General features: G+C 40.3%; 1 protein-coding gene across 1 annotated transcript; it reads left to right on the plus strand.

Annotated features, from left to right (window-relative positions):
- The first annotated feature begins 478 nt into the window (after window positions 1-478).
- On the plus strand, window positions 479-27,702 carry LOC129733135 (uncharacterized). Its single transcript, XM_055694745.1, has 7 exons — window positions 479-1,233; window positions 23,931-23,993; window positions 24,068-24,206; window positions 24,266-25,529; window positions 26,136-26,863; window positions 26,929-27,044; window positions 27,110-27,702. The coding sequence occupies exons 1-7, from the start codon at window positions 1,155-1,157 to the stop codon at window positions 27,238-27,240; spliced, it is 2,520 nt and encodes an 839-aa protein (XP_055550720.1). The 5' UTR covers window positions 479-1,154; the 3' UTR covers window positions 27,241-27,702.
- Window positions 27,703-27,976: the final 274 nt, after the last annotated feature.

Below are 27,976 nucleotides of genomic sequence, written 5' to 3' on the forward strand. Positions count from 1 at the left end.
ACAACTGGCATCTGGTGTACCAAATACATCGACCGTATTCGGTGGGTATGTAAGCTGGCCAATGTGCGCTTTTTTGTTTCGCTCCTATCCAGTTTCAAGCTCTACGAGTACGAGTTTCGCATTGAACATCCGTGCCCTACGCTGTGAGTTCTGGAGATCGCTCATAAAAAACGTCACCATGTTTGTTTCTGCACCGGGCTAGGAAAAGTTGAAAATTACCATAACTAGCGTGCTGTCGATGGGCTGATCATGGTAGCATCATTTATGCTGCCAGCCTCCACACTCTATACTCGTATGTACACTCATTCTCTTTTTCAACCGATTTCCCTTGCGAAGCATCTGTTAGCCGGTCGGTCGTTGTCGCGCATCGTGGTCTTGGCGTAAGCAGTTTCCCTTCCATCGGGTGCATGCTCTGCTCGCACGAGTGAAGCAGAGCTACAGTTACGTACACAGTACAAGGTGCTCGCTCTCTGCTCAGTGCTGCAGCCGTTTGCTGTTTTGTTGCTTTCGGAACGCCGTACCGTACGGTTATGGACAATCTAGCTATCCTCGGTCGCTCCCGACAGGAGCTCAATTACTGAGTCAGTGTACCGTTCTAGTTCTACGTTGAGCCATAAATAGCCTTTATTTGGAGGAGAAAACAGAGGACAAGTTTGGAGTTTTGTTTGATTGCTTCCGCTGTGTCTTCTCGGCTTGCTTTCAAGTTGTATCACACGGTTACGGAAGGTAGCGGACCTTCGTGAAGTGAAAATATTTAATTTAGCTGAGTGAGAGAACAGAGAAATGTGCTGAAACATGAGTTAAAAACTTGCAAAGTAGTGTTCGGGGTAAGCACAAAGGTTTTCACTCTATTTACGACGTGCTCCAGTAAAGCAGAACGTAATAAAAGTCGAACAACGACAGGCAGTGGCAATTATGCCATCACAATGAGTGTACACTGAGCTTCCGTTGAAAATTGGATTGAAATTCGAAAATACCCAGCGCTGATGATTGTTGGCGGATCGGCTAATGCTATCCGGCATCGGGGAAAGTGAAAAGTGCACTTTTGCGTCGTCGTCGTCGTCGTATCGCTAGTGAAACGTCAAATTGGATCGGACGCGCCCCTCTGCGTCGTCGGCAGAAGACAGAATAGTCACCACCCAGCCGGAATAATAATGGCTCACTTCTCCATCTCGGAGATGCCGGATATTAAAGTGACGGATACGTTCCCGAAAAGCGGCCGTGTCACCGAAGGTTAGTAGGACACTTCTATCGACAACAGAGCCTTTAGTTACATGTAAAACATACACGCGCAATGTGCATTCACCTACTATGAACTTTGGGGCGTAAATAGTGAGTACCGTAGGATGGGGGTTTTCATTTCGTTCAATGATATTTTAGTCAGTGCAGCTACTTAGTTACACAGTTTACAATGTTAAGTCTGAATTTTTTTTTATTGTTTATCGTACTAAGTAGACAAAAACTCAGACGCTTTCGAAGACTAATTTTTGCAAGATTGGCATGTGTACAGATCAAAGTCACCCTCTGTAACCCTGGTACGGAAGCAGGCAAACACGTTGCCTGGCTCGAGGAGCGATAAGGAGCGCTAGCGTATTTGTATTTTAATGTACGTTCTTTCGCATTCTACTGACGGAAAACGTGAAGTGAATAACTGTATATCAGTGACTATCAGTCAGAGAATAGTGCGCTGCACCGACACCGAAGTTGGGGTTTCTTCCATTGCAAGTTTCCCCACGTAGGTAGTTCGCGGCTGTCTGCAATGAACAGCGAGCAATTAGAGTAATGCAGGGCAAAAGTTTGAGTTGGTCTGGTTAAAACATACATTTTAGAAAAAAAAAACTGACTATACTGTATCAATTTGACATATTGTTCAACAGAAATATTTGCTGGGATTGGTTAATCATACATTAAGCAAAGCCTTGGTGCTACATTCCGTATCGGAATTCGACCTTCTGTTTTCTATACACAGACTTCGCAGCCAACCGTTAAGTGTACAGGACAATTGCGGGGCTAGCGCTACGATCCTACTGACACTAACAGTCTCTCCCGAGTCAAGATTCGAACCTACGACAACTGGCTTGTTAGGCCAGCATCGTACCTCGAGACCAGCTGGGGAGGCTTAATCATACATTAAAACATACATAATTTCATTTCATTTCAAGTGGTACAAAGTAATGTCACATACATAAGACATACGTAACACTCAGAAAAAAATCTTCCAAAACAGAGTTGTTACAAAAACTGCTTCAATGGTACCATACTCTGAAAAAAAAAAAAACACTCTTTGAATAGTTTATGAAGGCACAGCCCTGCATTTGTCTCGTTTCCATTCGAAAAACTCTGCATTGATTTAGTAAAGAACTCTTTCACAGTTCCTTTTGGGATTTTATTTGGGGCTCGATAAAGCCAAGAAAAAGAGAATTCATGCTGTTCATTATGCGTCGAGCAGTTGGACAGGACGGGGTACGGAGTACAATGGGGCAACGTGTATAAGAAGAAAACGCCAGTGTTACGTAAGTCTCATGTATGTGGTACTGTACTGACACATACATAAAACATACGTAACACTCATGAAAAAATCTTACAAAAAAGTTGGTACAAACTACCAACTACTCGAATGGTACCTTACTCTGAATAAGATCTTTGTTTGAGTAGTTTTTGAAGGCAGTTTACTTGCGCAACTCTGCATTTGTCTCGTTCCTACTCGAAAAATGCTGCATTGATTTTGTAAATAACTTTTCGACAGTTCCCTATAAGATTTCCTTGGGGGCTCGATAAAGCCGAGAAAAACAAAATTCATTTTGTTCATTATTTGTCGAGCAGTTGGACAGGACGGAGTACGGAGTACTATGGGGCAACGTGTACTAGGAAAAAAACGCCAGTGTTACATATGTCTTATGTATGTGGTGCTGAGTTGTATTTCGAGCTGTTTTTAATTAATTTTGATGGTTTTGGTGATTGCAATCCACCTATTTGAAAAACAGGAAAACAATGGAGGCCGGAAGATTACAGTGTTTAATTGTTTATAATTACACCGGAATTGTTTATTATCACTTCATTTTCAAATTTGCTCTGACAAGCCATGCTCCATGGATCAGAACAAATGAAAATACACGGAGCGATGTCTAGAGGATATAAAACTTGTCATTTCACCGTTTCCAAAAAAGTTTTCATGAATTTTGTAATATGATGTCTGGCATTGTTGTGAGGCAAAGTCACTTTTTCATACTGATCTTCCCGAGCTGACTGAGTAATTTTAACAAACGTCGTTTTTGTAGTATAATTAAATGGAAACATAACCTATTCTCAATAATCACCAACTTTGTTTTTCGATATCAAAAACGTTAAGTTTTTTTTTTCATCGTCCAAAAAAGTAAATCTTTAACCGCTTCAAGGCACGATTTCCGAATGTCCGATTACGAAGGCTAAGTTAATCTTTAAGACCTTCGCCAGGGATTTATAATACCGAATTCTCCGTACGTGCAGAGAAAATAAAGACCGCCCGGAAAAAAACTCTGTTGCTAGATTGATTTCATTAAACAAATGCTACCGAAACCCCGGAGAGGAACAATTTTCTTTTGCGACTTTCCCTCTATCCTTTTCTAGCTTTTTATTTCTTGGCTTTGAAACTTTATTGCTATCTGTTTTGTTTCCTTCTCATTTTGCTGCCATGCGGTCGTTGTAAAAAACAAGGTGTCTAGTATCAGCACTTTATTTTGGCGAAGGAATATCGGGGAAATATACTATTTCAGGCTATGCAACAGATGGTTGCATCAGATGTCTGTATGTAGGAATAGAATTTTGTGACTGCACGATTGAACTGGAAAACACAACAACTTAGGAGAGTTGTTCTCTTCTATTTTCTCTCTTCAATATTCTCTCACACTCATTACTCTACTGCAACGCAACCCGGATTGAGGATGTGTGACGTGAATGCGCTAAACTACTGTTTTTCTAATGCCGTTTTGTAACATGATACTAATTGATTTAGGTTACTCCCTGTTTCTCAACCTGCTTCTCTCTTCAATACTCTCAAAATTCACTTTTTATTTCATCGAAACTCCCTTCTCCCTCTGACGAAATTTCTGGCTACGTCACTGACTCCCAGTATATACCGATACATGGCTCACATATCTTGGCATGATTTAGAACATCAATTGCTGAAAATTATCTTCTTCTAAACATCTTAACATGCAGTCCTATCTGTCTGTCTGATTTATATAAATATAAAAACTACTGAGCTGCCGCTATTCGCATAACAGTCCTATGTAAAATTTGGGTGTGTTTTTGTTTTTGCGGAAATGGGTCTATTTTGGCATGCGCTTCAAGAATAGCTATTGAAATTGTAAGGTTTGAATCCCACAACCTCGATTTTAATGGCTTTTCTTGAAGAGCATGCCGAAAAGAACCCATTCTCGCAAAAAAAAAAAAAAAACAAGAATACACTAAATTTCACCTAGAACAGTTATGCCAATAGCGGCAGTGAACCGCAGGGTGTCGAAAACCTGGAAAAACCTGGAACATCAGGGAATATCAGGGAAAACTGAGAAATATTCATGGAAAAATTTTTAACCGAGAGGCGATTCTTTTTAAAAGCACTCTAGCGAAAAAACTGATTTTGTAGCATAAAAGGCTAATTCGGGACCACTACGGTTCGGTTTCATATCCAGTTGAATATTTTTCTCACTGGGATTTCAGAGTTGCGTTAATCTACGTTGTCCTTTTTTGTGCCGAATGCTGGAAAATATCAGGGAAATTATTGTTATATTTCAGGGAATATTAAGGAAAATCAGGGAATGTGATTTAAAAAACTTTTTCGCCACCCTGGAACCGATCGACGTGAAAATTTGTAAGTAGGGGTTTTTTAGACCAGGAATGTTTCTTGTGACCCCTTCCTTCCACAGGATTCCATAGAAATGAAACAAATTTCTGCACAACTCAAGAAATAATGAAGCAAATAAAACCAAATTTGGCGTGTGGATATTTTCAGGAGCAAAAATTATTTTTGTGGTAGTTTGACACCCTTTCCTCCTCTAGAAGAAAGGGGCCCATACGAATGGCACACAAACTCCTGCATAACTCAAGAACTAATCAATCAAATAAAACCAAGTTTGGAAAGCGAATGTTTTCACGGGTAATAATCTTTGAAATTGGTATTGACACCCTTCTTTTCTCTGGAAGAAAAAAATGAAACACAAACTTCTGCATAACTCGAGAACTAATCAAACGAATGGACCAAATTTGGCGTGTGGATGTTTTTGGGGGAATTAGCTTTTAAACTTCTCTGGAAGGGAGGGGTCCATAAAAATGAAACTAAAATTCTTGCACATTCGAGAACCAATCAGACAAATAGAACCAAATTCGGCATGTGGAGATTTTAGCGGCAAAAAAATATTTTCATGGACGCTCCACATCCCCCTTTTTTCTAGTTTCTGTATAACTCGGAAACTAATGAAGCAAATGGAACCAAATTTTACTGTGGAAGTTTTTGAGGGCAAAAAATGTGTTTATGATGTTTTGACAACCCTCCATAGTTTGGAAGGGAGGGGAGGGGTCTCCCATGCAAATATATAGTTTTTCAACCAACTTAACGGGAATCAGTCTGAAATGATCGGGAGCAGCCGTATATCGACTACAGACACTACTTTTGAATCCAATATGAAAACTTCTGGTTTTTAAAAAACAGCTGAAAATGGCCAAACACCTTATCAGCTAATATCGGTATTTTCGGAATCAGAATAATGCCCAGATGCTAGAAATGGACTCCACATGCCATTCTGAAATCCATGATTTCCGCTGTCTGGAAAACATCTGAAAGTGTCCAAATACATCCCAGTATGAATATTTCCGGAATCAAAATGATGCACAGAAGCCAAAAATGAGTTTGAACGTATCCAATATCCGATTCTTCATGCACTTGCAGACTATAAACAAATCGTAGGGTCAATCTTTGGACGCATGTAGAATCAATGGAAAATGTTTGAAACTATTAAAATAAAGAAAGAATGAGCGGGTCAGCTAGTAGTAAATACAAATTTGATAGATTGCTAATGTTGAAATTGAATGAAACTGAAATGAAATTGAATAAAAGTGCTCCAAAGGGCCGAATGGCATATATCACTCAACTCAGCTCGACGAGCTGAGCATTTTCTGTATGTGTGTGTGTGTGTGTGTGTGTGTGTGTGTGTGTGTGTGTGTGTGTATGTGTGTGTGTATGTGCAGGTTTTTATTCTCACTCACTTTTCTCAGAGATGACTGGACCGATTCCCATGAAATTAATTGCAAATGAAAGGTCTCGTTGTCCCATGAGACCCTATTAAATTTCATTGTAATCGGATTTTTGGTTTAGAGGTTATGTATCAAAATGTAAAAATCATGAAATATAAAAAAAAGAAAAAAGAAAAATTGATTTCAAATGAACGGGCTACCTAAAATACCGTTAACTTATGAATTTCATAAAGATTGAACTTGTGGTTCAAAAGTTATGACAAGAAACGTGTTTTGAAGACTACTTAATCTCACTCATGTTTCTCAGAGATGGCTGGACCGATTTTCATAAAATCAGTTTCAAATGGAAGGTCTAGTTGCCCCATAAGACCCTTTTGATTTGTTTTGCAATCAGACTATTACTTTGCCTGGTATGTTTAAAAATGTGAAATCCAGCTATGAAAAGGAACATATTCCGAAGACTACTTGAACTCACTCACTTTTCTCAGAGATGGCTGACCCGATTTCCACAAGATTAGTGTCAACTAATAAGTCTAGCTGCCTCATAACACCCTATTGAATTTTACTGTAACCGGACTGTAACTTCGTCTGTAAAGAACCAAAATGTGAAAATCACGAAGCTTCATTATCTCAGAAACTACACAACTGATTTGATCAATATTATTATCAGATGAGCGGGCTAGTTAAGGGTTAACTGATGAATTATGATTGAACACATGGTTTCAAAGTTTGGCTGCTCTATACGTTCCCATTTCATTTGATTATAATTGAACTCAAGCTACCGTTATGTATTAAATTGTTAATAAAACAACTAAAGTCTATCATTTCAAAGATTAGATGACTTATTTGAACATAACTAGTGTCATACGAACGAGTCATCTCTCAAACTTACATATAACAAACTTCATAACAGTTTGATATGCGGCTCAAAAGTTATGGAAAGAAAAGAAATTCAAAGGATATTTAAAACTATACCTACTTTGATTGATATATGTGGTCTCAACATAATTTAAATGTGGTATCGTACTATTTGAACGTTCCAAATTCATTGATTCCTTGCGATGTGCTTAAAGTCTGCAAATGCACGACGAATCGGCCATAGGATATGATCAAAGTCAAAAGACAAATCGTTGGAAATGATTGATTTTATCGAAATGACAACAAACTAAAAATGCCAGAAGTAAGGCCTTATTCTATGGAATCATTTTGCTAAAGACGTTGAGTACATAAAATCAATTTTTCACAGTGAAATCTAGATGATCACGATTTTCCGAGTTTAGACCACTGTGCACTGTGGGATTTTCAAATAAATCTTTTCACCAATTGTTAATGTCTTGAAATATAACCCATGGAATGTGTAGAAACTATTTTGAAAGTTATTTCATAAAATGGTGGGTAAAGACGTGCTTTATAATAAGTATTTCGTCGTTTTTATATAACTTTTTTGTACTTTACGACCTTCAAAAGGACATTACTCAAAAATGTACCGTACGATGATTTTGAAATTTTGACCAGAGATTCTGGACGTCATAACGAATCGAATGGTGTACTCAGATTCTCTGGTGCATTTTATTTTATAATGACGGTCTGTGGGAGCACCGTGGGTGTAATTCGATCCGCTGTTTCCCAGGAATCGGAAGTCGCCAACCTAGAATCCAAAATGTGGTCTATGGTCGATTTCAGCTGCTGTGTATCATTCTGGATCCGGAGATACTCATGTTAGACGGAAATCGGTTTCATTTGCTTGGTTTGTTCTTGAGTTGTGCAGAAATGTATGTATCATTTGTATTGGACCCCTCCTTTCCAGAAGAGGGAGGGGTCTCAAACTATCATAGGAACCTTTATCGGGACCAAAAACCCCTTCATACAAATTTTCACGTCGATCGGTTCGGTAGTTTTCGAGCCTATATGGATCAAACAGACTGACAGACCGGACTACATTTATTGGATTGAAGCGTTCATGTAAATCTATTTTTACAAATAAAAGTTTGAATGAGAAAGGCTGGGTCTGACCGCTAGGTGGATTAATTTAGGTTTTTTAGTGTCTTTTGGTTCGATTCAAGTTTCTCCTTATCTTCTCTCGCTAACTTTTCAATACGACAACAATTAGGTATCAGCTTATGGGAGTCTACCGACATCAACCAGAAAATTTAGGAGTAATTTTCATTAGTGTAAAGACTCCGCAGGCAGAAATGGTTTCTATAATCGGGGTTACTGTAGAATGTTTTTCATTAACATCAGAAAAAATACGCTGACAGTCCGTGGCAGTTTTGTTTATATGAAAACCTTGAAGCTACACTTCCTGCAAAAAAAATCAGGCACAAATAGTGACACACAATAAAATAATATAAACATAAAGAGAAATGTCATAGAGTGAAAGAGGTGTACAATATCCGTAATTTTACGAAGTACACTAGAATCGCTTTAAACGCGGGGGATACGTGCCGCGTAAAAGAAAACCGCGTGAATTCCGGAAGCCGCGTAAAAAACTGCGTAAATTCCGCAACCCGCGTAAAAAACCGCCTGAAAAGCGACCTCAGTGTATATTTACTTTTGTATATGTGAATGTGGTTAGTAAAAACCCGTAATATTATATTGAGATACTCACGTGCAGGAACTGCTAGACCAGTGGTTCCCAACCTTTTTGGTTTCGCGGCTCCCTTTGCTTAACACAAAGAGCTCCGCGGCCTCCTTACGAAGCATAAAGAGCTTTGCGGCCCTCTAAAATAATTTCAGAGACAAGTTTTGTATAACGAGGCTGTGTTTGTTAGTCTCATATTATCCGGAAAGTCTATTTCGTGTCACGTCGTGGTTCTTATATGCAGAAAAGTTGAAAATCCGCTCTCACATAGGTGAAAAAAAGATAATCACCTGTCAAATTTACCAAGACCTTCGCGGTCCCCCTAGATGAGGCTTGCCGCACCCTTACCGGGCGCGGACCCTCGGTTAAGAACCACTGTGCTATACAAATATAAGCTGTGAGCAGCGAACACTAGAGATACTCGAATAAGATTTTAGGATGAAAAACTAAATTTCATTGAGGTGTCATTGAGCACACAGCTTAGAGAACAAAAAATTCATTGTTCATTACTAGGTCTAAAGCGATTCTAAACTAAACTTGATAACTAAACCGAAAAACTGTTAGATGCGAACTTTTGCGCCACATTACTCTATGGCTGAGACAAAGGCAAATGATGGCTGACGACTGCTCGTGCTTTCCGAATTTGGTCGATGATTAAAATGATAGGAAAACAATTGCTGGTTTGGTTTTTTGTGTCTTAATCATTATAATAATAATAATAATACTAATAATAGATATGCAACGAATTATTTTTCGCTAACAAGCTCTTTAAACGGTATCGTGCGATCGGAAGTCATAATTTGGTTTTCCATTTGATCTTCTGTTTCGGGCCGAGAAAGCGTGATTCGTATTCACTTGCTGCCATGTCTTCTACCAATACAAGTTTGGCGCACTGAAAGTGGTAAGTGGTAAGAGTATGGCTGCGCGCGGTGTGCTATTGCCGCAGCTGATTGTTTGTAGTTTTTTTTTATATTTGCTACTGCTCTCGTTTGCCCCTCAAAATGCGCAAGCTCAATTCGATTCAATTCTTGTTGCTTTTTTAATTGAAGGAAATTCACCGCTTCACTGCTAACACTGCTGATGAGAGCGAAACGTTGCACTGCGAACGTCGAGCGATAGCTAGAACTTGTGGGAATAACGTGCCAATTTGCTCAAGTTGTAATTCAGTGTGGAACTAACGAGACACACTTTCCATCGCAGTCTATCAGTATTTTGTTTAAGATAACTGGAATGTTTTCTACCGATTGGTTCAATGATAAACATATATAAAAAGACTTTTTTCCAATCATATAATTTGTGTTAGCCCTGAAAATTGGTAGCTAATATACGATTGCACAATGGGGCTTATAAACACTAATGTGAGTGGAGCTAAATATTTACGAATGTCAAAACAAAATTGGAATTTTTTCTGCCAAAATTTATATATATTTCGCATTTTCCTCTCGCATCCAACTAAGCATGTGGTTTTTATACCAATTATAAAGCCGTTACCTGGATCAACTTTGTGTTTTTTTTCTACGGATACAAGGGTGGTGGTAATTGTCATTTGTCTAACTTTTGGGCTGTCCTCTTGCCTCAATTTAACAGCAATAAAAATACTGCATTGAAGAAGACAAATTGATCAAGAGTTTTCCCAACCAAAGCCCTAAGCCCAGCGCAACTGTTTTTCCCATCGCATCGGATACAAATGCAATGGTGTGAACCCGTTATATGTTTTATTTATCTTCTCGCTCAGAAAAGCGTCCGCTCAAGTCTGGTGGAACTGTGAAAGGGTATAATTTTACTGGTATGGCAAACAACCGAAAAGATGAAAGTAAAATTAATATCGAAGAGATGCAAACAAGCAAGGTAGATTGTACTGTGCTGTGTGAATAGTTTTTTTTTGCTTTTCGAGGCGGGGTTACGTTTGCAGATTTCGGAGAAAAAAAAAGAAACTGCTCAGACAATCGATTCGGGGGTGAAGCATCGGAATTTCAATTGGGGAATAGTTGTCTATATTTTACGACCATTTGGGAGGCTCGAAATGTGAGCTTTTGATGTAAGCTGATACTGATCAGCAGAAACATTCACGTTCAGCTGAGTGGTGAACGACATGACGGTCTTCAACAAGTGTTGATAAATTTATGCAATCATTGTGCAAACTAGCGCTGCGAAGTGTACGTAATATAATTTATAACTGGTTTACCAACGATCGTTTCTTGCGTGAAAGGCAATTATTTGTTTTAATTACGCAACAGTTTTAGAATCCATCCACACATGACAATGCTATTTATAGCTGCTTAGTATTTGATATTTTTTGCTGCCGCGGTTGATTGAGTTCATCCAACTTGAACTTAAAAAAAAACATTCCAAATTATACCACGAAACAAACTAGGAAAAGTCGTCTATTCCGTAACCTGACATAAGCTATCTTCGGAATACATACACGCTAAACCGACCCCGTCAAAGCCAAAGACCGACACAAAAGCGTGTGAGCGGAGCGTTCGAATTGCGATCTTATGCTGTTATGACTTTCATAAGTTCATTGCCGCCTCGTTCGCTACTTTCCTGCCCTGTCCCGATTCCCGATGCATCACCAAAACAGACGACGGAGACATTGCGCGTCTCGCCAAACTGCTAGCGTAGTCGCATACCTACAGTTCACGCGCAGTGAAAAACGAGAGTGACTTAACGATGGATGGATGGCGTGGCTCTTCCTGGAGCGGTTAAGTGCAATGCAGTTGGCCGTGAGGAACTAGGGGAAAGAAAAACAGACGCATATGGTTTGAGTTACTGTTGCTGCAAACGGTGCATTAATCGTATTTTTTAACCGGCTGACAAGCTTGTTACGAAAATGGAAACCGCCAGGTCGCGCCGAACGGGAAATATTTGCATGCGCGATCCGATTTATAGAGTATGAGAAATGTTTTGGGATAGTGGTTGCGATGGGTGCTGTTAGCTTCAATTTCGATGGAGTCATCTTGCTCCTCTCTATGTTGAAGGGTTGAATTTAAGGCGGAATTTTCTTATCACATTTCGCGTGTACCAACTGTACAGCTGTGATGGAAAACACTGGAACTTGAAAAAGATTGTTTTTACACCATATTGGAATTTATTTTTATTGATGTATTGTCTACTAAGAAAGTTGCAGTTTTTACTAATCATCATATTTAATTCTCATGTTGCTTTTGTTGTTACACCTGACGAACGCTACAGCTGGTGTAGTATTGCTAACGTTTGCATTGAAAACTTTGTGATAAAAAACTAAGACAGATAATTGAGTTAGTTAAATTCCCACGGAAGGTAAATATATTAGCTTACTTGCAAAAAAATCTACGCTTTTGGGCGCGGCTTTCCGGCAGTCAACTGGAACATTTGCCATGCAGATGAAAACATGCATGTAGGAGTTCTTTCTTCATATTTTTCATCAAATCCTCCTCAGTTTTCGCGACAAAATTATTGGAGTAGATCTTACGCTTCCGGTTTGCCCAGAAATTCTCAATGGTACGCAGCTGGAGGACTCACTGACTTACCTTATCGATATTCAGCCGCTCCATCTGTATCAACGATCGCTTCGAGTGGGTCAAAGTCAGATCCGGCCAGAACACCGTTTCTACGCCCTTATGGTATTTCTTGATGAACGACGCAACTTCCGGCAGGCACTTAGTTTCCCTAAAAATTTCCCAGTTCACGGTCAGTCCGGAGCGAAAGAAGAGCGGCTTTGACATCCCCTTCCAGGGTGAGATAGGTCTCGTCGTCCATCACCACCGCCACGTTACGATTCGTCGGGAAAATCGACTCGACCAGCTTCCCCACAGTCTTCCTCTTTAGCATCCTTTGGATCTTCTTGACGCTCAGGGCTGTCGGCCGTTCGAAAACGGGGTTTCTTTCGATGCTCTGATTGTGGATGTTGTAGATGCTGGAACGGACATATCCGGTGTCCACAAAATGCCGCACGATGTCAGTTTTCGACGCGGCAGGGTGCCGTTCTTTGAACGCGCATACTTCTGGACGGAGTAGCTTCACTAATGTCACCATCAAGGTTAGATTTCGTCTGATAGAACTGTCAATTTTTTTCTGCGAACTCATGGGTTACTGCACCTCACTGACACCGTAATCTCATTACCTATCCAGCTTTCCACGAGCGGTAATGGCGGATGGAACGTCAAGTTTGATGTAGGTTGTCAAACTATTGTTCATTGGATATTTCCATTGAACTAGCACTAGTTGGATGGATTTGACATTTAAAAACACTAGTTCCATGGAAAAATCCATTGAACTAGTAGTATGACAACCTCAATTATATGTCAAATCCATCTAAATAGTTTTAGTTCAATGGAAATAATCAATGAACTAGTAGTTTGACAACCTACATCAAATGTCAAATCCATCCGCCATTACCGCTCGTGGAAAGCTGGATAGTTTGACAGTACCTCAACAACAATGGCCGCAAAGGGAAGACATCTGATGTGCTCTTCATTCTCGTTCAGTGTTGTCTAATCTATCGATGTCGCTGTTTAAAGCAGTGTGAAACACAGCAGTGTAACATTACATTTCATTCTCGCTTATACAAAAACACAGGCTACGTGTCAGAGAAGTGGCTTACTGTGCCTGATGCTGCATGGGTAGTTTCGTCAGTGCGGGTAAAGGTACTAATGGTGAACCGGCAATTTTTATCCATTTTGTCTGATACAAACGTCAACAAAAATTTAATGTTGAGCCGTTCGATAGCACAGTGCAACAATTTTTTGCCTTGGCTTCTATGTATGATTTTTTGATGAAGTTTGATGCGAAAATAAATTTCCCGGAGTTTGAACATATTTCAACTTAAGGGGCAACAATGGCGCCATTTTGAATTTTTGAGAAACCGTAAATTTTTGATGTTTTTTCGACGCCATTTTGTTTTAAGACCAAATATCAAAAATCTAAGAGTCTGTCCACATATTAGCATCTTTCTATCCATCTTTTAAAAAAAATAGATCTTAAATCGGACAAAAACTGAGCTCAAAACGGTGATTCTACGAAACCGGTTTTGGCATAGTTTTAGAATATTTCACAGAGAAAAATAATATCGGGTATGTCTGAGCAATTATGGTAATGCGCTAATATCATCAAGTGGTATTAAAATTGTATCTTATTTTGAGTAAAAAAGTCTCAGAAATCGAATGGCAGGTGTCTGATCTACGTAAAATGTCAGCAAAATGTCGATTTTGCCCCAATTCCTTTACAATACAAAAATAGGTTTATCTGCTGACATTTTACGTAGATCAGACACCTGCCATTCGATTTCTGAGACTTTTTTACTCAATATAAGACATAATTTGACTACCACTTTTAGATATTAGCGCAGGACCATTAATGCTCAGATATACTCGATATTATTTTGCTTTGTGAAATATACTAAAACTATGCCAAAACCGGTTTCGTAGAATCACCGTTTTGAGCTCAGTTTTTGTCCGATTTAAGATCTGTTTTTTTAAAGATGGGTAGAAAAATGCTAATATGTGGACAAACTCTTAGAATTTTGATATTTGGTCTTAAAACAAAATGGCTTCGAAAAAACATCAAACATTTCTTGTTTCTCAAAAATTCAAAATGGCGCCATTGCTGCCCCTTAAGTTGAAATATGTTCAAACTCGGGGAAATTAAGTTTTGCGTAAAAATGCACTAAAAAATTATATATAGAAGCCCAACCAGAAAAAAAAGTCAATTTTTTGCACTGTGTAGTCAATCAGTTCGAGGTAAATAACTTTTTCTACAAGCATCATAGCGCATCATTACAGTCTTCAGAAGAGTTTTTCCTAGAAAAATTTTGTACAAATTTCATGTATCAATATATTTTTAAGAGTCAATCTTTGGAGAACAAGCTTTGAAAGAGTATATTTCTCCTTATAAAATCCTATGGAAATCGATCGATTTTAAAATTAACACAGTTGTTATACGACCCACACGAAACACGAGAAGTGCATTGGAGCGATAAAATAACACCTTCACTTTTTTCCCCTATAACCGTGTCCCAGTCTAGTGCACCATATGCTGTATTTTTACTACTCTTGAGCGGTATAAAAAATATCTCAAATCAACGAGTTCATATTTAGTTTTGCCTAGCTGTGCCCCGCAAACCTCTGGAAGTCTGCGCAAATTTGCAGTTTTTCAGTCGGATAACATCTTCGTACTGGTGAAACAGTTTATTAGACAGTTCCAGTTATTAATCGTTAGACAGTTTTTATTACTTTTATCCATACCGATTGTTTCATTCGAGATTGATTTTGTGTACCGTGGGTTGCTTTACGTTTTACTGGTGACTTGTACAACCCATACCAACCATCCGTTTCAGTACTTTTTGACTGTACTATAAGAAAATAATACTTTATTGCTTCAATCGTTCAATCATAAATCTCCCACCTGATCTCGAGGTACGATGCAGGTCTAACTAGCCTTACATACTTCTATGGTGACCTATCCTAAACAGAATACAGAACACACCTCTAAAACTCGGTATTGGGCTACTGCTCGCTAGTCGCTTCTCAAACTCGCTGTTCGGGCATCTTTGTCGACAGAGCAGAATCATGCGGGGTCTTCCTCGAGTCGAGGATTGATCGCAGGATTCTACTCCCTAAAATACCAGTGCACCAATCCCACAAATCAACTAAAACTTCAGTCTATGGAACAGTATACGGGTCAGGATTTTATGTGCGGAGTTGAGGAGAGTTGCTACAGTTGACTCTATCATACATCGGGTATAATCTGGTGAACTACATCTCATCTTGGCCGTCTTCAGCAACGCCTTAAGTCCAACCCGAAAAACTTCTGTTATCATGTGAACGAACGAAGAAAGGTTTTTGGATTGCCTTCGTGTATGACCAACGGTACAAACGAAGCGGATTTAATCCCTGGTATCGCGAGCCTTTTTCGTTCGCAGCTCAGCAGCGTATTTTCAAGTGAAAACCTTAGTACTGAAGATATCGTTACTGCCGCTAACAATGTATCTAGAGTGTCCTCTTCTAGTCTACAAGTGTTCATCACTAGCGAAATTCCATCGCAAATCTTGAAACGTTGCCTTGGCCCGCTCGCTACACCGCTAACAACTGTATTCGTTCTGTCGTTATCATTAGGCTTTTTTCCACTTGCTGGAAATACTCTTATATTTTTTTTGTACACAAAAAGAAGTGAAATGGAAAAAGGACATCATATAGACGCTATCTATACCGATTTCTCCGCAGCTTTTGACAAGATGAACCACGAAAAAGCACTAGCGAAGTTTGACGTATAGCTTGTCGACCTGGCTGCGTTCTTAGCTTATCGGTCGAAACATGTCAGTGGTAGCCATCTCGGTCCCTTCTCTTTCCTACTCGATATGAATGACGTAAACTGTACTCTCAAATGCTTCAAACTGTCGTATGCTGATAACATCTAGCTATTCCTAGTCATAAAGGATCACGCTAAAGCTTCTTTTTTACAACAACAACTGGAGTTGTTTGGAACTTAGTCAACCGGATGTCTCTTAATGTGACTAAATCTCGTTTGGCCGTAAGCACCAGGGATGTTACGGATGTGATTTTTCAGACATCTGCAGGTGCGGATGCGGATGCGGATTTGTGATTACGGATGCAGATGTAAATGCGGATGTTCCGCATTCGCGGATGTGGATGCGAATATCCGTAGCATCCTTTGTGTTTTTTGTTTTGCTTATTTCACATGCCCATAGTCCTTCCCAGTGCAAAAGTTATTTAAGCGAGCAGTAAATACACCAAAGAATTTTTTTTTCAATATCCGCATGGTATGACGCGGATGCGGATGCGGATACGGATATCCGTAACATCCCCAGTAAGCAGACTCTTCACTACCACAACTACTCGTAATTCGGTACTGAGCTGAAGTGTGAGATACAATAAACACATTGATATAGCTCTACTGATTCCAGGACCAAAGACCTAGGCTCCTGTATTCTCACATATTTTAGACCCATCAGTGTAAAACACAATGGAACTTGAATGCAGACTCGGCCCTCCTGACTCCCATTCATACCGGGTTGATTTAATTACTTTGAAGAGAATGTCATAGTTTGTCTTCGCTGTCATGCAATCTTCTGTTGTTTCAACATCGGAGCTCAATCTTAATTTCTTAAGGATCCTCAAGTGTCCTATCAGGTCACCATTTAAACTATTGTTAAAACGTTCTACTTGGAGAGCACTTTTTGCAGCCTGTTGCTTTACAAAAATGTGTAAGGGTAGCATATAGACAAGGGCTTCTGAAGCAGCTAATGGTTTACTTTTTTTTTACATGAAAAAATAAAACCTAAAAACTAACAAATTAAAAAAAGCTTCGGTTACGCAATCGACATTTAAACGTTTCACAGCTAGTATTGAGGTCGATCAAATGGAATACGGAATTAAATATTTTACACATAGCAGTAATTGGTTCGTTCTGACTATATGCAGTCCGATGGAAAGAGATTCTGAGAAAGTTAGTTGTCCGAAAAATTGTGGAGGGCGCGGTAACGTTGATATTGGCTAGAATCCATGGCGCATATATTGATCCACAAAGCACCTTTCCAACAAATACAGCACGCATGTCATCTCTTCTTTTCTCTGATGTATCCATATCCAGCAACCTGCACCTATCTATATATGGAGGAAGCTTCAGAGAATCTGTCCAAGGGAGACCTTGAAGTGCATATCTGATGAACCTTCTCTGTACCTATTCGATTCGTGCAGTTCAGAGCCCAGAATAAGGACTCCAAACAACTGCCACTGTTTCAAGGATAGAGCGTACAAGTGTATAGTACAATACTCGTAAGCAGTACGGAACTTATTAGCAGTTTTCATTATAAATCCCAGGTTCTTGCTCGGTTTGGATATGATACTGCTGTAATGATCGTGGAATCTGAGTTCGGTATCCAGCAGAACACCAAGATCTTTTACAACCGTAACTCGCTCAATATCTTGACCGTTAATGGAGTAGTTGTATTCGATAGGGGGTTGTCTTTGGTTGCAGCTGATTACGGAACACTTTTTTTTTCCTTGTAGGAGCCTAGGACCACTGCTACCATTAGTTAGATATATTGTGGTATACTCCGCGTTACTTTATATGCACTGTCAGTTCGTTCCATCACTATGGGTATCAGTGATAGCCGCCCCCAGACTTTGCATTTCACCCCAAGAAGGTATGGCTTCTTTGATGAACTTCCTTACCTTTGTTAGTTCAGCAGCCCATATCTCGTTAGGCGTAAGGACACCTTTTCCAAGAATACGTAGTCTTCGCTGAATCAATGCGCTGCATTGGCATAGTAAGTGTTCCGAGGTTTCTACTTCAGAATTACAGAAACGACATAAGTCATCTGTCAGTTTACCTATTTTTTTAAGGTGATACCTACTCGGACAGTGTCCAGTCAGTAGGCCAGTTAACGTACTCAGATCAGCTTTATTCATACTGAGTAGGTTCCGTGTGATTCTATTGCATGGCGTAATGAATAGTTTAGATAGTCTTGCTTTGGAGTAAGCCCTCCAGTTGGCATCAATCATCATTGATTCCCAGCCTCTGAGCTCAGATTTCATACAGGATGAAGACACCCCACAGAATGGCTCCGGCCCGATGAATGCAGTTGAAGAACCAATTCTTGCTAAGAGATCGGCTTTTTCATTTCCTTCTATACGACAGTGACCAGGCACCCAGTATAGATTAACAACGTTTGTTGCAGTTAGTTGTCGTAGGGATTGAATACAATCCCATATCAACTTCGACTGACATGTGTATGCTTTTAATATTGGATATTGGCATACTTATATTTCCTAGCTAAGCAAATATTTGTGCATGTTAAAATAGCATTTTCAGCTTGAAAAACAGTGGGCCACTGTCCCATTGGAATTGATACATTGATTCCTGGTCCAGTGACCCCAGCGCCAGTAGATTCGCCCATTTTAGAGCCATCTGTATAAAAAATGACTGATCCTGGATGAACTTTAGGACCTCCTTTTTCCCATTCGCTGCGGTTGGATTCAATCACTTTGAAAGGAACACTGAAGTTAGTCCTAGAGTCCATCTAATCTTCATTCATGGTTATTAAGGTGTTCAGTTGGAAATTCTTAAGGATTTGTAAAGGTCCCTTCAAATCCCCTTCCTGAAAAATTTTAACACGTTTGAGCCTAAGAGCACCTTTTTCGGCTTCAAGTTGTACATATTGATGCAAGGGTAGAAGATATAAAAGTGCTTCTAAAGCTTTGGATGATGCACTGGCCATTGCTCCTGTTGTTGATAAGCATGCCAGACGTTGTAGTTTATCTAGCTCCTTCTGAGCTGATATTTGTGTAGTTTTGGGCCACCACACTAGCGAAGCATATGTTACTCTGGGTCTCAATATTGCTGAGTATATCCAGTGGATCATCCTCGGCTTGAGTCCCCACTTTTTGCCAAATGTATTGCTGCAAGCCCAAAGAGCGTTGTTTGCCTTTGAGATTGCATACTCTAAATGGTCGTTCCAGTTGAGCTTATAGTCGAGCATTACACCTAGGTACTTAGTTCGCTTGGATAGCACCAACTGTGTTTCTCCCAACTTAAGAGTTGCAATATTATATTTTTTCTTTCTTGTAAATGGGATTATGACTGTTTTAGAAGGATTGACTTTAGTCCTTCCAGCTTGCACCATTTAAGTGTGTAGTTTAGGGCGGATTGCATTCTATCAGTAATGATAGACCCGCATTTACCCCTAACTAAAATAGCAATGTCATCAGCGAAGCCGATGACTTCGTATCCTAGGTTTGTTAAGTTGTTAAGAAGATCATCGACTACAAGAGACCACAATAAAGGAGATAAAACCCCTCCTTGCGGGCAACCTCTTGTTGGTTTTGTCGTTAAAGTTGATCTTCCTAAATTGGCTGTGATTAACCGATTATCTAACATAGCAAGTATCCAGTTCGAGATGCACATGTCAAACCCCCGAATTAACATAGCTTTCTTTATAGATTCATAGGAAGCGTTGTCAAATGCTCCCTCAATATCAAGAAAAGCTGCCAGTGAGATTTCCTTAGCGTCAAAAGACTTCTCTAGTTTTGAAACCAACGTGTGATGTGCTGTTTCAGTTGATTTACCAGCTTGGTAGGCAAACTAGAATTTGCTCAATGGTCTACTGTTCAAATATGATAGTTTGATATGTAGATTGATGATTTTTTCCATCATTTTCAATATGACAGAAGTTAGACTGATTGGTCTGTATGCTTTGGGACTTGTCCTGTCACGTTTTCCAGCCTAAGGAATAAATATGACGCGGACTTCTCGCCATTTACTAGCAATGTAGCTTAGTATCATGCTAGCCCTGAACTTCTTTACCGGAGAGGGTACTATAATATCTTTGCTTTTTTGTAAAAGCACTGGATATATCCCATCTGGCCCTGGCGATTCAAAGGGCTTTAAGGAATCCACTGCCCATTCAACTCTTGACGTCGTGAATATTACACTGGCTAATTCTTGAGCTTTAACCTCGTCATGAATTGAGCTAGGATGCGCTATACAGAAGTCCTGTGCGTTTTCAGAAGTCAATTGAGTCGAGCCTGGGAACTGTGTATCCATCATGATACTAAGCGTTTCCTGAGAATCTGTTGTGAACTGACCGTTTTCATTTTTTAAGCGGCTAAGTCCATTAGTGTGATCTTTAGAGAGGGCTTTATGGAGTCTAGCTACAACAGGCAAGTTTTCAACTTACTCACATGTAAGCTTCCAATCCCTTCTCTTTGATTTACGAATCTCTCGATTGTATTCTGTTAGACAGCTTTTGTACTCTGTCCAGTTACCGGTCGTTTTGGCCTTGTTGAAAAGCCTTCTAGATGATTTTCTAAGCTTTTCACGGAACACTTGGCAACGCTGATACTGAGACGGTTACAAACACACCATCTATAGAATATGTCAATCAATTTTTGTAATTCAATACAATCAGTAACTGAGTGAACTACGAAGAAGATTTTGAGGTCATCAGCGTACACGGTTTTACATCCTGGAGGAAGTGCCAAGCAGACATCGTTGTAATACAGTGGGAACAGTAAAGGTTTAACATTACTACCTTGATGTACGCCTGAAGTACTCCGGAACCCGCAGGATTCTGCGTTCCCTAGTTTTACAGATAAATAGCGGGTTTCAAGGAACGATTTCAACCACCGGACGAAGGTAGTAGAAGCACCAATTAATTTGGCTAACAGTATATTGTGATCAACGCGGTCAAACGCTGCCTTAATGTCAGTATACACCGTATCGACTTGTGCTCCATTTCCCATATTTTGCAGACAAAAAGAACTGAATTCATCTAGATTTGTACTAATTGAGCGACCAGGAAAAAAGCCATGCTGATCCGTTGAAATGTATTGCGTAACACTTCTTTGCAACGAGCCAACGATCAAAATCTCAAACAGTTTTGACCCAGCACAACGCGATGTATGTAATCCCCCGATAGTTTGAAACATCACTTTTGTTTCCTTTCTTGAACACAGGAAAAACATAGGACCTTTTCCAGCATTCAGGAAATGGTTCCTGATGAAGCAACTGGTTGATAATTAACTGTAATGGTTTTAAAAGAGCAGATGCGCAATTTTGATTGAAGATATACCATCCGGTCCGGGGGTCACTGATGATTTTAACTGCTTCAGAGCCCCTACAACTTCATTTTGTGAGAAACTAGTTAAGTTTATATCACTTACGTTTGCAGGAACGAATTTGAGCACATTTTGTACATCACTGGTAGCGAAAACACTAGCAAACTGCTGAGCAAAAAGATTACAGATGTCTTTAGTATTACTGGCAGATTTATCGTGAAGTACCATTTGAGCAGGAAGTCCAGTCCTTGCGTTTCTCGTTAACGAATGACCAAAAACGTTTAGGATTTTGTTTAAGATCATATCGCTTTTGCCTCACGTATCTCGAGTAAAGGAAATACGTAGTAAAGGATTATACGTTCTGAATTGACGACTAGTTCTAGCAAACTCTCGTTTAGTTAAGGCATCTCGAAAACGAGAATATTTCTTCGCAGTGGATCTCTTACGTTTGAGACGACGAAGCCGTAAATTTGACCAGGGTGGCTTGAGCTTTGGCCTGGGTCGAGGAACGAATTCAAACGAACGAAAAAGTAAAACTCGTTATCATCAGGTGCCTCGTTATATCCAACTAGTGGTGGACAGCTGAGCGTGACAAGAACGGGAGGGTGTAACGGATCAACTTTGTTAACAGCTTCAGGTATTTTTCATTGCCTTTAGTTATTGATATACAGGCAAGCCTCTGCAGTTTACCAAGCTTTGCTTGAGCTCGGTAATTTTAGGCCACCACATGAGTGAGGCGTATGAGATTTTCGGACGAACAATTGCCGATTGAATCCAGTGGACAGTTTTGAGTCTTAGACCTCATTTCTTGTTTTTCCCACACCTCTGCTGCAAACCCATAGGGTATTTGTACCCTTAATGATAACGTTGTCTAGATGAGAGTTTCAATTCAGTTTCTTTATCCAAAGTTCCAAAGCACAAAATGGGTCATATATTTGTCAAAAAACCCATAAAAAATCTTTAGATATCATTGAGCAGCAAATTCATTGACCTTTAAAAGATAAATACAGAAAAATGTATTCGTCTAAGTTTTGGATGAATTCACGCACTTTTCGTTTTGTACCACCCATCATATTCTGCACAGTAAAACTGTCAATTCGATCCGCTATTTTCTTCCACCATCTATGTAAATCAATAGTATTTTATATCGTTTTGCCACTTTTTTTTTCAACTTACTCTTGATTATCGCCCAACATTTTTCAATTTGACAAAAATCTGGGCTATTTTATATCCTTGTACCAATCCATAACATCCCCGCTGTAGTGGCAGCTGACCAAGTCAGGCTGGAATTTCATCGGACCATCATGTGATTGGATGAACGACAAAATCCGCTTCTGGAGGCATTGTTCCTTGTAGGTTCCTGGCCGTTTATGGTTGATCCGGTGTTGAAAACCTTTTTTTTTGTTACAGCGGGAGATCCCCTGCCACATCATCAGCTTCCGAACGGACTTGCCAGCAAATACGAATTTAACCCGCTTGGCGACATCACCCTTGCGCTTGGACATATAGATTTTTTGTCCTGGGAGCTACGCAACATCCTTTTTTATATATGTCTCATCGTCCATCAAAATGCAGCCGTGGAATTTGGTCAAGACTTTCTCATACAGCATCCTAGCGCGGCGTTTTGTAACGAGATTTTGCTTGATGGTATTGTTGGGGTGCTTGCAAGCGTGGAACGACCGCAGGCCTTAACGCCGACAGATTCGTCGAACAGCGCTGTACGGTGCCGAGAACTTATTAGCCAAATCTCGCAGGGTGATACCAGGGTTCTTCCGAACTGCTCTGCAGACTTTCACTCGTAGCTGCTTGTCAATCGTTCCACTTCTGCGGTTGCTGTGATCAGCGCGATCCAGCATTAAAATTCCCTTGAATCGTTCCAACACGCTGTTTACAGTTGATTTGGGGAATTTGAGACACTTCGCAATTTTTGCACCTGACCACGTCAGATTGCAAAATTTTCTCAAGTCTTTTACGTTTCTTCGCTGAGAACTTTTGATCCACTGACTCGAATTTGATGAAACCTTCACGACTATGTAAAAAAACCTTTCTCATCACTGCGTTGTCATTGATTTCTCGTAATCGTCACTAGAGGCGCCACAGTAAATAGAAAACTGCGACCGAATATAAAGTGGATCTAATTTTACACTATACAGTCGCTCACTCCCGGCTCTGAAAACTTCAGCCGGTAAGCCATCCTTTCTAGCTGCTTTGAGGTTCTTCAGCACTCTGCAAGCTCTTTTCACCTCGTCCAAGAATATTTGAACATTTTATCGAGCAATAAAGTACCTATTTGTTACCACAATATCTACAACGTATAAAAACAGTAATACTCGAACATTTTTAAGGACAGTTAGAAATCATCCTAATTGGTTTTACTAATTTATAATAACATTTAATAAAATTCGATGAAAAGCCAACATTTCTTATATTGAACCGGGTCAAGGTGGAATTCGCTATGAGTGGATGAAATAACATGTCGTTCAATTCGAACTATTATCACTTGTATACTTGTATAACATGCCCGATGTACTGTTATTTTATTTCTATTATTTCTTCGATTTCAGTGTGCAAAGAATGGCTGGTCCGAGAAGATAGTGCCTTAGCGTACCAACTCCAGAACAAAGAAAGTAAGTTAAAATAATTCCTTACTTATTATTGTTATACAGTCTAACGTTGTTTTTCTCTCTCTCTTCTCGATCAGTCTCCGAGCACTACAAAGGGAACAAGCACCGGAACCAAATCGTGCGCCAAGACTTTCCAACTGCTCTGTCGGAGCAAATCCGGGAGAAGGAAGACGCCGAACGTCAGGCCGCACTGTATCATCAGATGATCAATGAGCAGTAAGTTTGTGTGTGCACGAAATCTGTGCCAAACTTCTAATCAACTTCTCTTGTTGCAGAGAAGAGATGGACGCCAAAGTTGCACGTGACATCGCAGACCAGCTGAGACGCGAGACCGAACTGAAGCGTAGACTTGAAGCGGAGAAAGGAGAAGTGTTGGCACGGAGACTTCAAGAACAGGTAGCAATTAGCGGTCGAAAACATCATCGGCCCGTTGAACCCGATCTCGCTTTCCCACTGCCACCGAGAAATCATCCCAAACCTGCCCAACAACAAGTGCCGGTAAGACCACCGTCGCTGCACCACGCTTCGCCATACATCGCACATTCACCACCGGAAATGACATCCGCGATGGATCAACCGGATCTGCATTACGCCTCACTAGAGCTGAACTCACCGAAACGACCACCGCCACAGCCCGGTTTTCAGAACGGCAGAAACGCTTCCGCTAACATATATCAGGAAATTGCTCACAATCCCATGCCAAGCTATCAAACCAGATACGATCAAGATGAGGAAGGTTATACAAACATTAACCTACACTCACACACGCCCGAGAAGAAGCAACCAGCTTTCTCAAACACTCGAAGCGGTTCGACATCCGTCGATATCGTAGACAGCATTAGGCGGTACGATCTACCGTACGAAAGTGAATTCAGCTACCAACTGCCGCCAGCTCCGAATCTCAACGACTTCACCGGTCACGGCCAGCGGTTTAACAATATGCGATCCCACAACACGAAATCCGATGGTGCCTATAATAAGTTCAACAACAATGTTTCCACCGAGGATGATTTTCGAAACAACTCAACTGCTTTCAACAAAATTTCCCCGGAAAAAATCGTTAGCCCACCCACCTTGGTCGGTGCCTACGGCGGAGCAACCAGCAAACCGTCCCGAGCGTCCGTCAACTATAACGTGTACGACGATGATGACATCGGAGAGGCGCTTGCTCAGCCTCTGCCCTCGAATCACACGCCTCAATTGAACCAGATCGGCCTTCCGACGAATCTGGACATGGGAGCAAGCTCTAGCTCCCGATATTCGAACAACAGCGGCAGCAATCTTGGTCATAGTTCGCACTCTCATCATCAACACGTTCACCACCAAAATCCGCACCTGTACCAAAACCACCATCCTCACCATGTCCAACAGCAGATACAGCAACAAGCTGCTCCGCAGCACAGCCAGCCGTCGCCGGCGCATTCCAAGAGTGGCAGCTACGAGAAATCGGACAGGATTCGAGCGCTCAAAGATTTGGGTTTGCCGCCAGATGAAATCCAAGAGATCGATAAACGACTCGAACAGGAACTGAAGGACGAGGTAAGCCTGTTTTTCAGCGGGTGTTTTTTTTGTTTTCCTGTGTTCGTTCCGTTTCCAGCTTTCGTTGTGATTCCCGGTTCGAGCGGGTCCGTGTCTAGTGTCGTGTGTCTATCTAGAAAATCATGACTAGAGGCAGACTCGTTCAAACCTACGATCGCGTTCTTCAGTTGAATTTCAATTTTTATTCTCCATTTGTTTCTACTTATCGATGTTGTTGTGTATTTTATTGGTGTATTTTTATTAATTATTTTTTTTATCAAAAAAAATCCTAAACATTCCAGTACCTTGGGTTTGGTTATATAAAAATGTGCAGCGTGAGCAGGTTAAATATGAATAGAAAATCTGCTCGATATCCGAAAAATTCGAGCTCACTCAGATAAAAATCTGCTCACTTTATAAGAAAGTCTGGAGCAATTTAACTCAGATTTTTACTGGTTTTTACACTTCTAGATGAAGCAATTAAAAATGTTTGTTAACATTCGACATTAGTTGCCCACGAATCATACCTAACTATATCAGTTATCATTGATTATATTTATATTATCGTTAACAAATTCTAAAGAGTAACTACTAAAATGTATCACCTTATCATGAATCCCGCGTTAGGAACTAGCTCGTAAACTTCAAGAGCAAGAAGCGGATGAGTTGGATCAAGAGGTTATCGATCGACGAGTTGCCATGGAAGCTCAAGACAAAGAGCTGGCAAAAATGCTCCAGGAACGTGAAAGGGCTAAGGCAAAAAGGGCTCGTGAAAAGGCTCGCCTCAAGAAAGAAATGCAACGACAGCAGCAGCAGCAACTGCAAGATTCTGAATCTCAAGAACCCGGTGCCGTTGGTGAAGGCAATTTATCTCCCCATCAAGGTGATATGGAACCTGCTTCCCTTGAAGCAGTGGCTGGTGATCCGGATGGAGATTCCTACTCCAATCCAGTAGACGTACTGCAGCAATCTCATAGTCCAACTGTAATACCTAGCGATACGGCTAGTGGCAGTAACAAACGATATTTCGGAGCTCCCACCCATTCTCCTGAGCATGGTTCAGCGCAGCACCGAACACAGGGCAGCATTTCGTCCCATGGATCTGGATCCGGGAATAACTATTTACAAGCGCAATTGTCTCCAAATGAAGACAGCTACTCTAATCCGATAGATATGATCAGGCACCAAAAATCTGCGCCGAACTTCAAACTCTCAGCAAACGTGCAAAGGTTAGTTGAAAACGGTCGCAAGGAAGACGACATTTACGTTCTTCCAGTCGCCGAAAGAGAGGAAGGCCGAAGTCCCAAAAGACCAAATCATCTAGACATCAGAGGCGCACGTGCTGGTGTTACAAGGTAATATTCAGACTAACGACTTAAAACAGTTGATGGTCCTGACTTTTTTTCTTTTTTGCCGGTAGAAGTCAGTATACTGACGACAACATAGCAGCCCGGATTGATCCGACGTACAACTCCTCAGGTACTAGCCCACTAAATTCTAGTTCAATGACAGCGTCAACGCTCTCTTCGCCTCCTGGTAGGTAATTTATTTTAAACGATACGTTGCATTTTGCTAACCTACAAATTTTCTTGCTTTTTCAGATATCCTCGAATTCTCTGATCCCGGATCATCTAGTCCAGTGCCACCATATATGCCGATACAGGGAACCAGGAGAAACAATTCAGCCGACAATAAGAAACGAAAATCAAAAGAACGTTGTGCTCAACAGTGAACCGAAAATGTAAAGATGAGCAATACTTCTCCACTTGTTACTTATACATATTTACTAGTTAGCTCACATAATATCAAAAATTATAATACAATTATTATAATACTATCATTACGAATACCTGATTGATATGTAATGTCTATGGGACAATAACCCACACAAGTGACACTAACGAAATGTGAATATCCTCGATATTGATTGTTGATACATACAAAACCATGCAAAGAAGCAGAAAAAGAAGAAACGTACACAAACTGCCTAAACAGATTTTTTTGTTTTCAGAGACAAGCTTTGTGTAGAACAGGCTCCTCAAAGCAGATTACTGGCCACTTTTAGGCCTACTGATAGGTTATATATATTATTTACAGAGCGGCTATACTGTTTGTGAATGCATATTATTTTATTTTATTTTTGTATTTAAATATTTAATGGAATCATCATTGTAATATAATTGCATTTTATTTACGCTTTTGTTTTTCTCACCAGATGACAATAAAATGATTACGGTTCGTCAGCCCAATACGCGATAGCCCTATAATTCGAGACATCACGCGTTCTATATTCAACCCTCAAAACCAAGGTTTAGTGGAAACCTTGGAGATGGTGCTATATAGCCACCTTCTCAGTTCTCTTTTCTTCCACTCTAACGTGAGAATTGCAAAAATTCATTGAAGGCAATTGGTCTATCATAAATATCATCGTTTATTGCGCCCATTTAGCCAAACTATTCGCTTTCTTA

This window comes from Wyeomyia smithii, chromosome 3, assembly GCF_029784165.1.
Source record: "Wyeomyia smithii strain HCP4-BCI-WySm-NY-G18 chromosome 3, ASM2978416v1, whole genome shotgun sequence".
In the NCBI taxonomy this organism is placed as follows: domain Eukaryota; kingdom Metazoa; phylum Arthropoda; class Insecta; order Diptera; family Culicidae; genus Wyeomyia; species Wyeomyia smithii.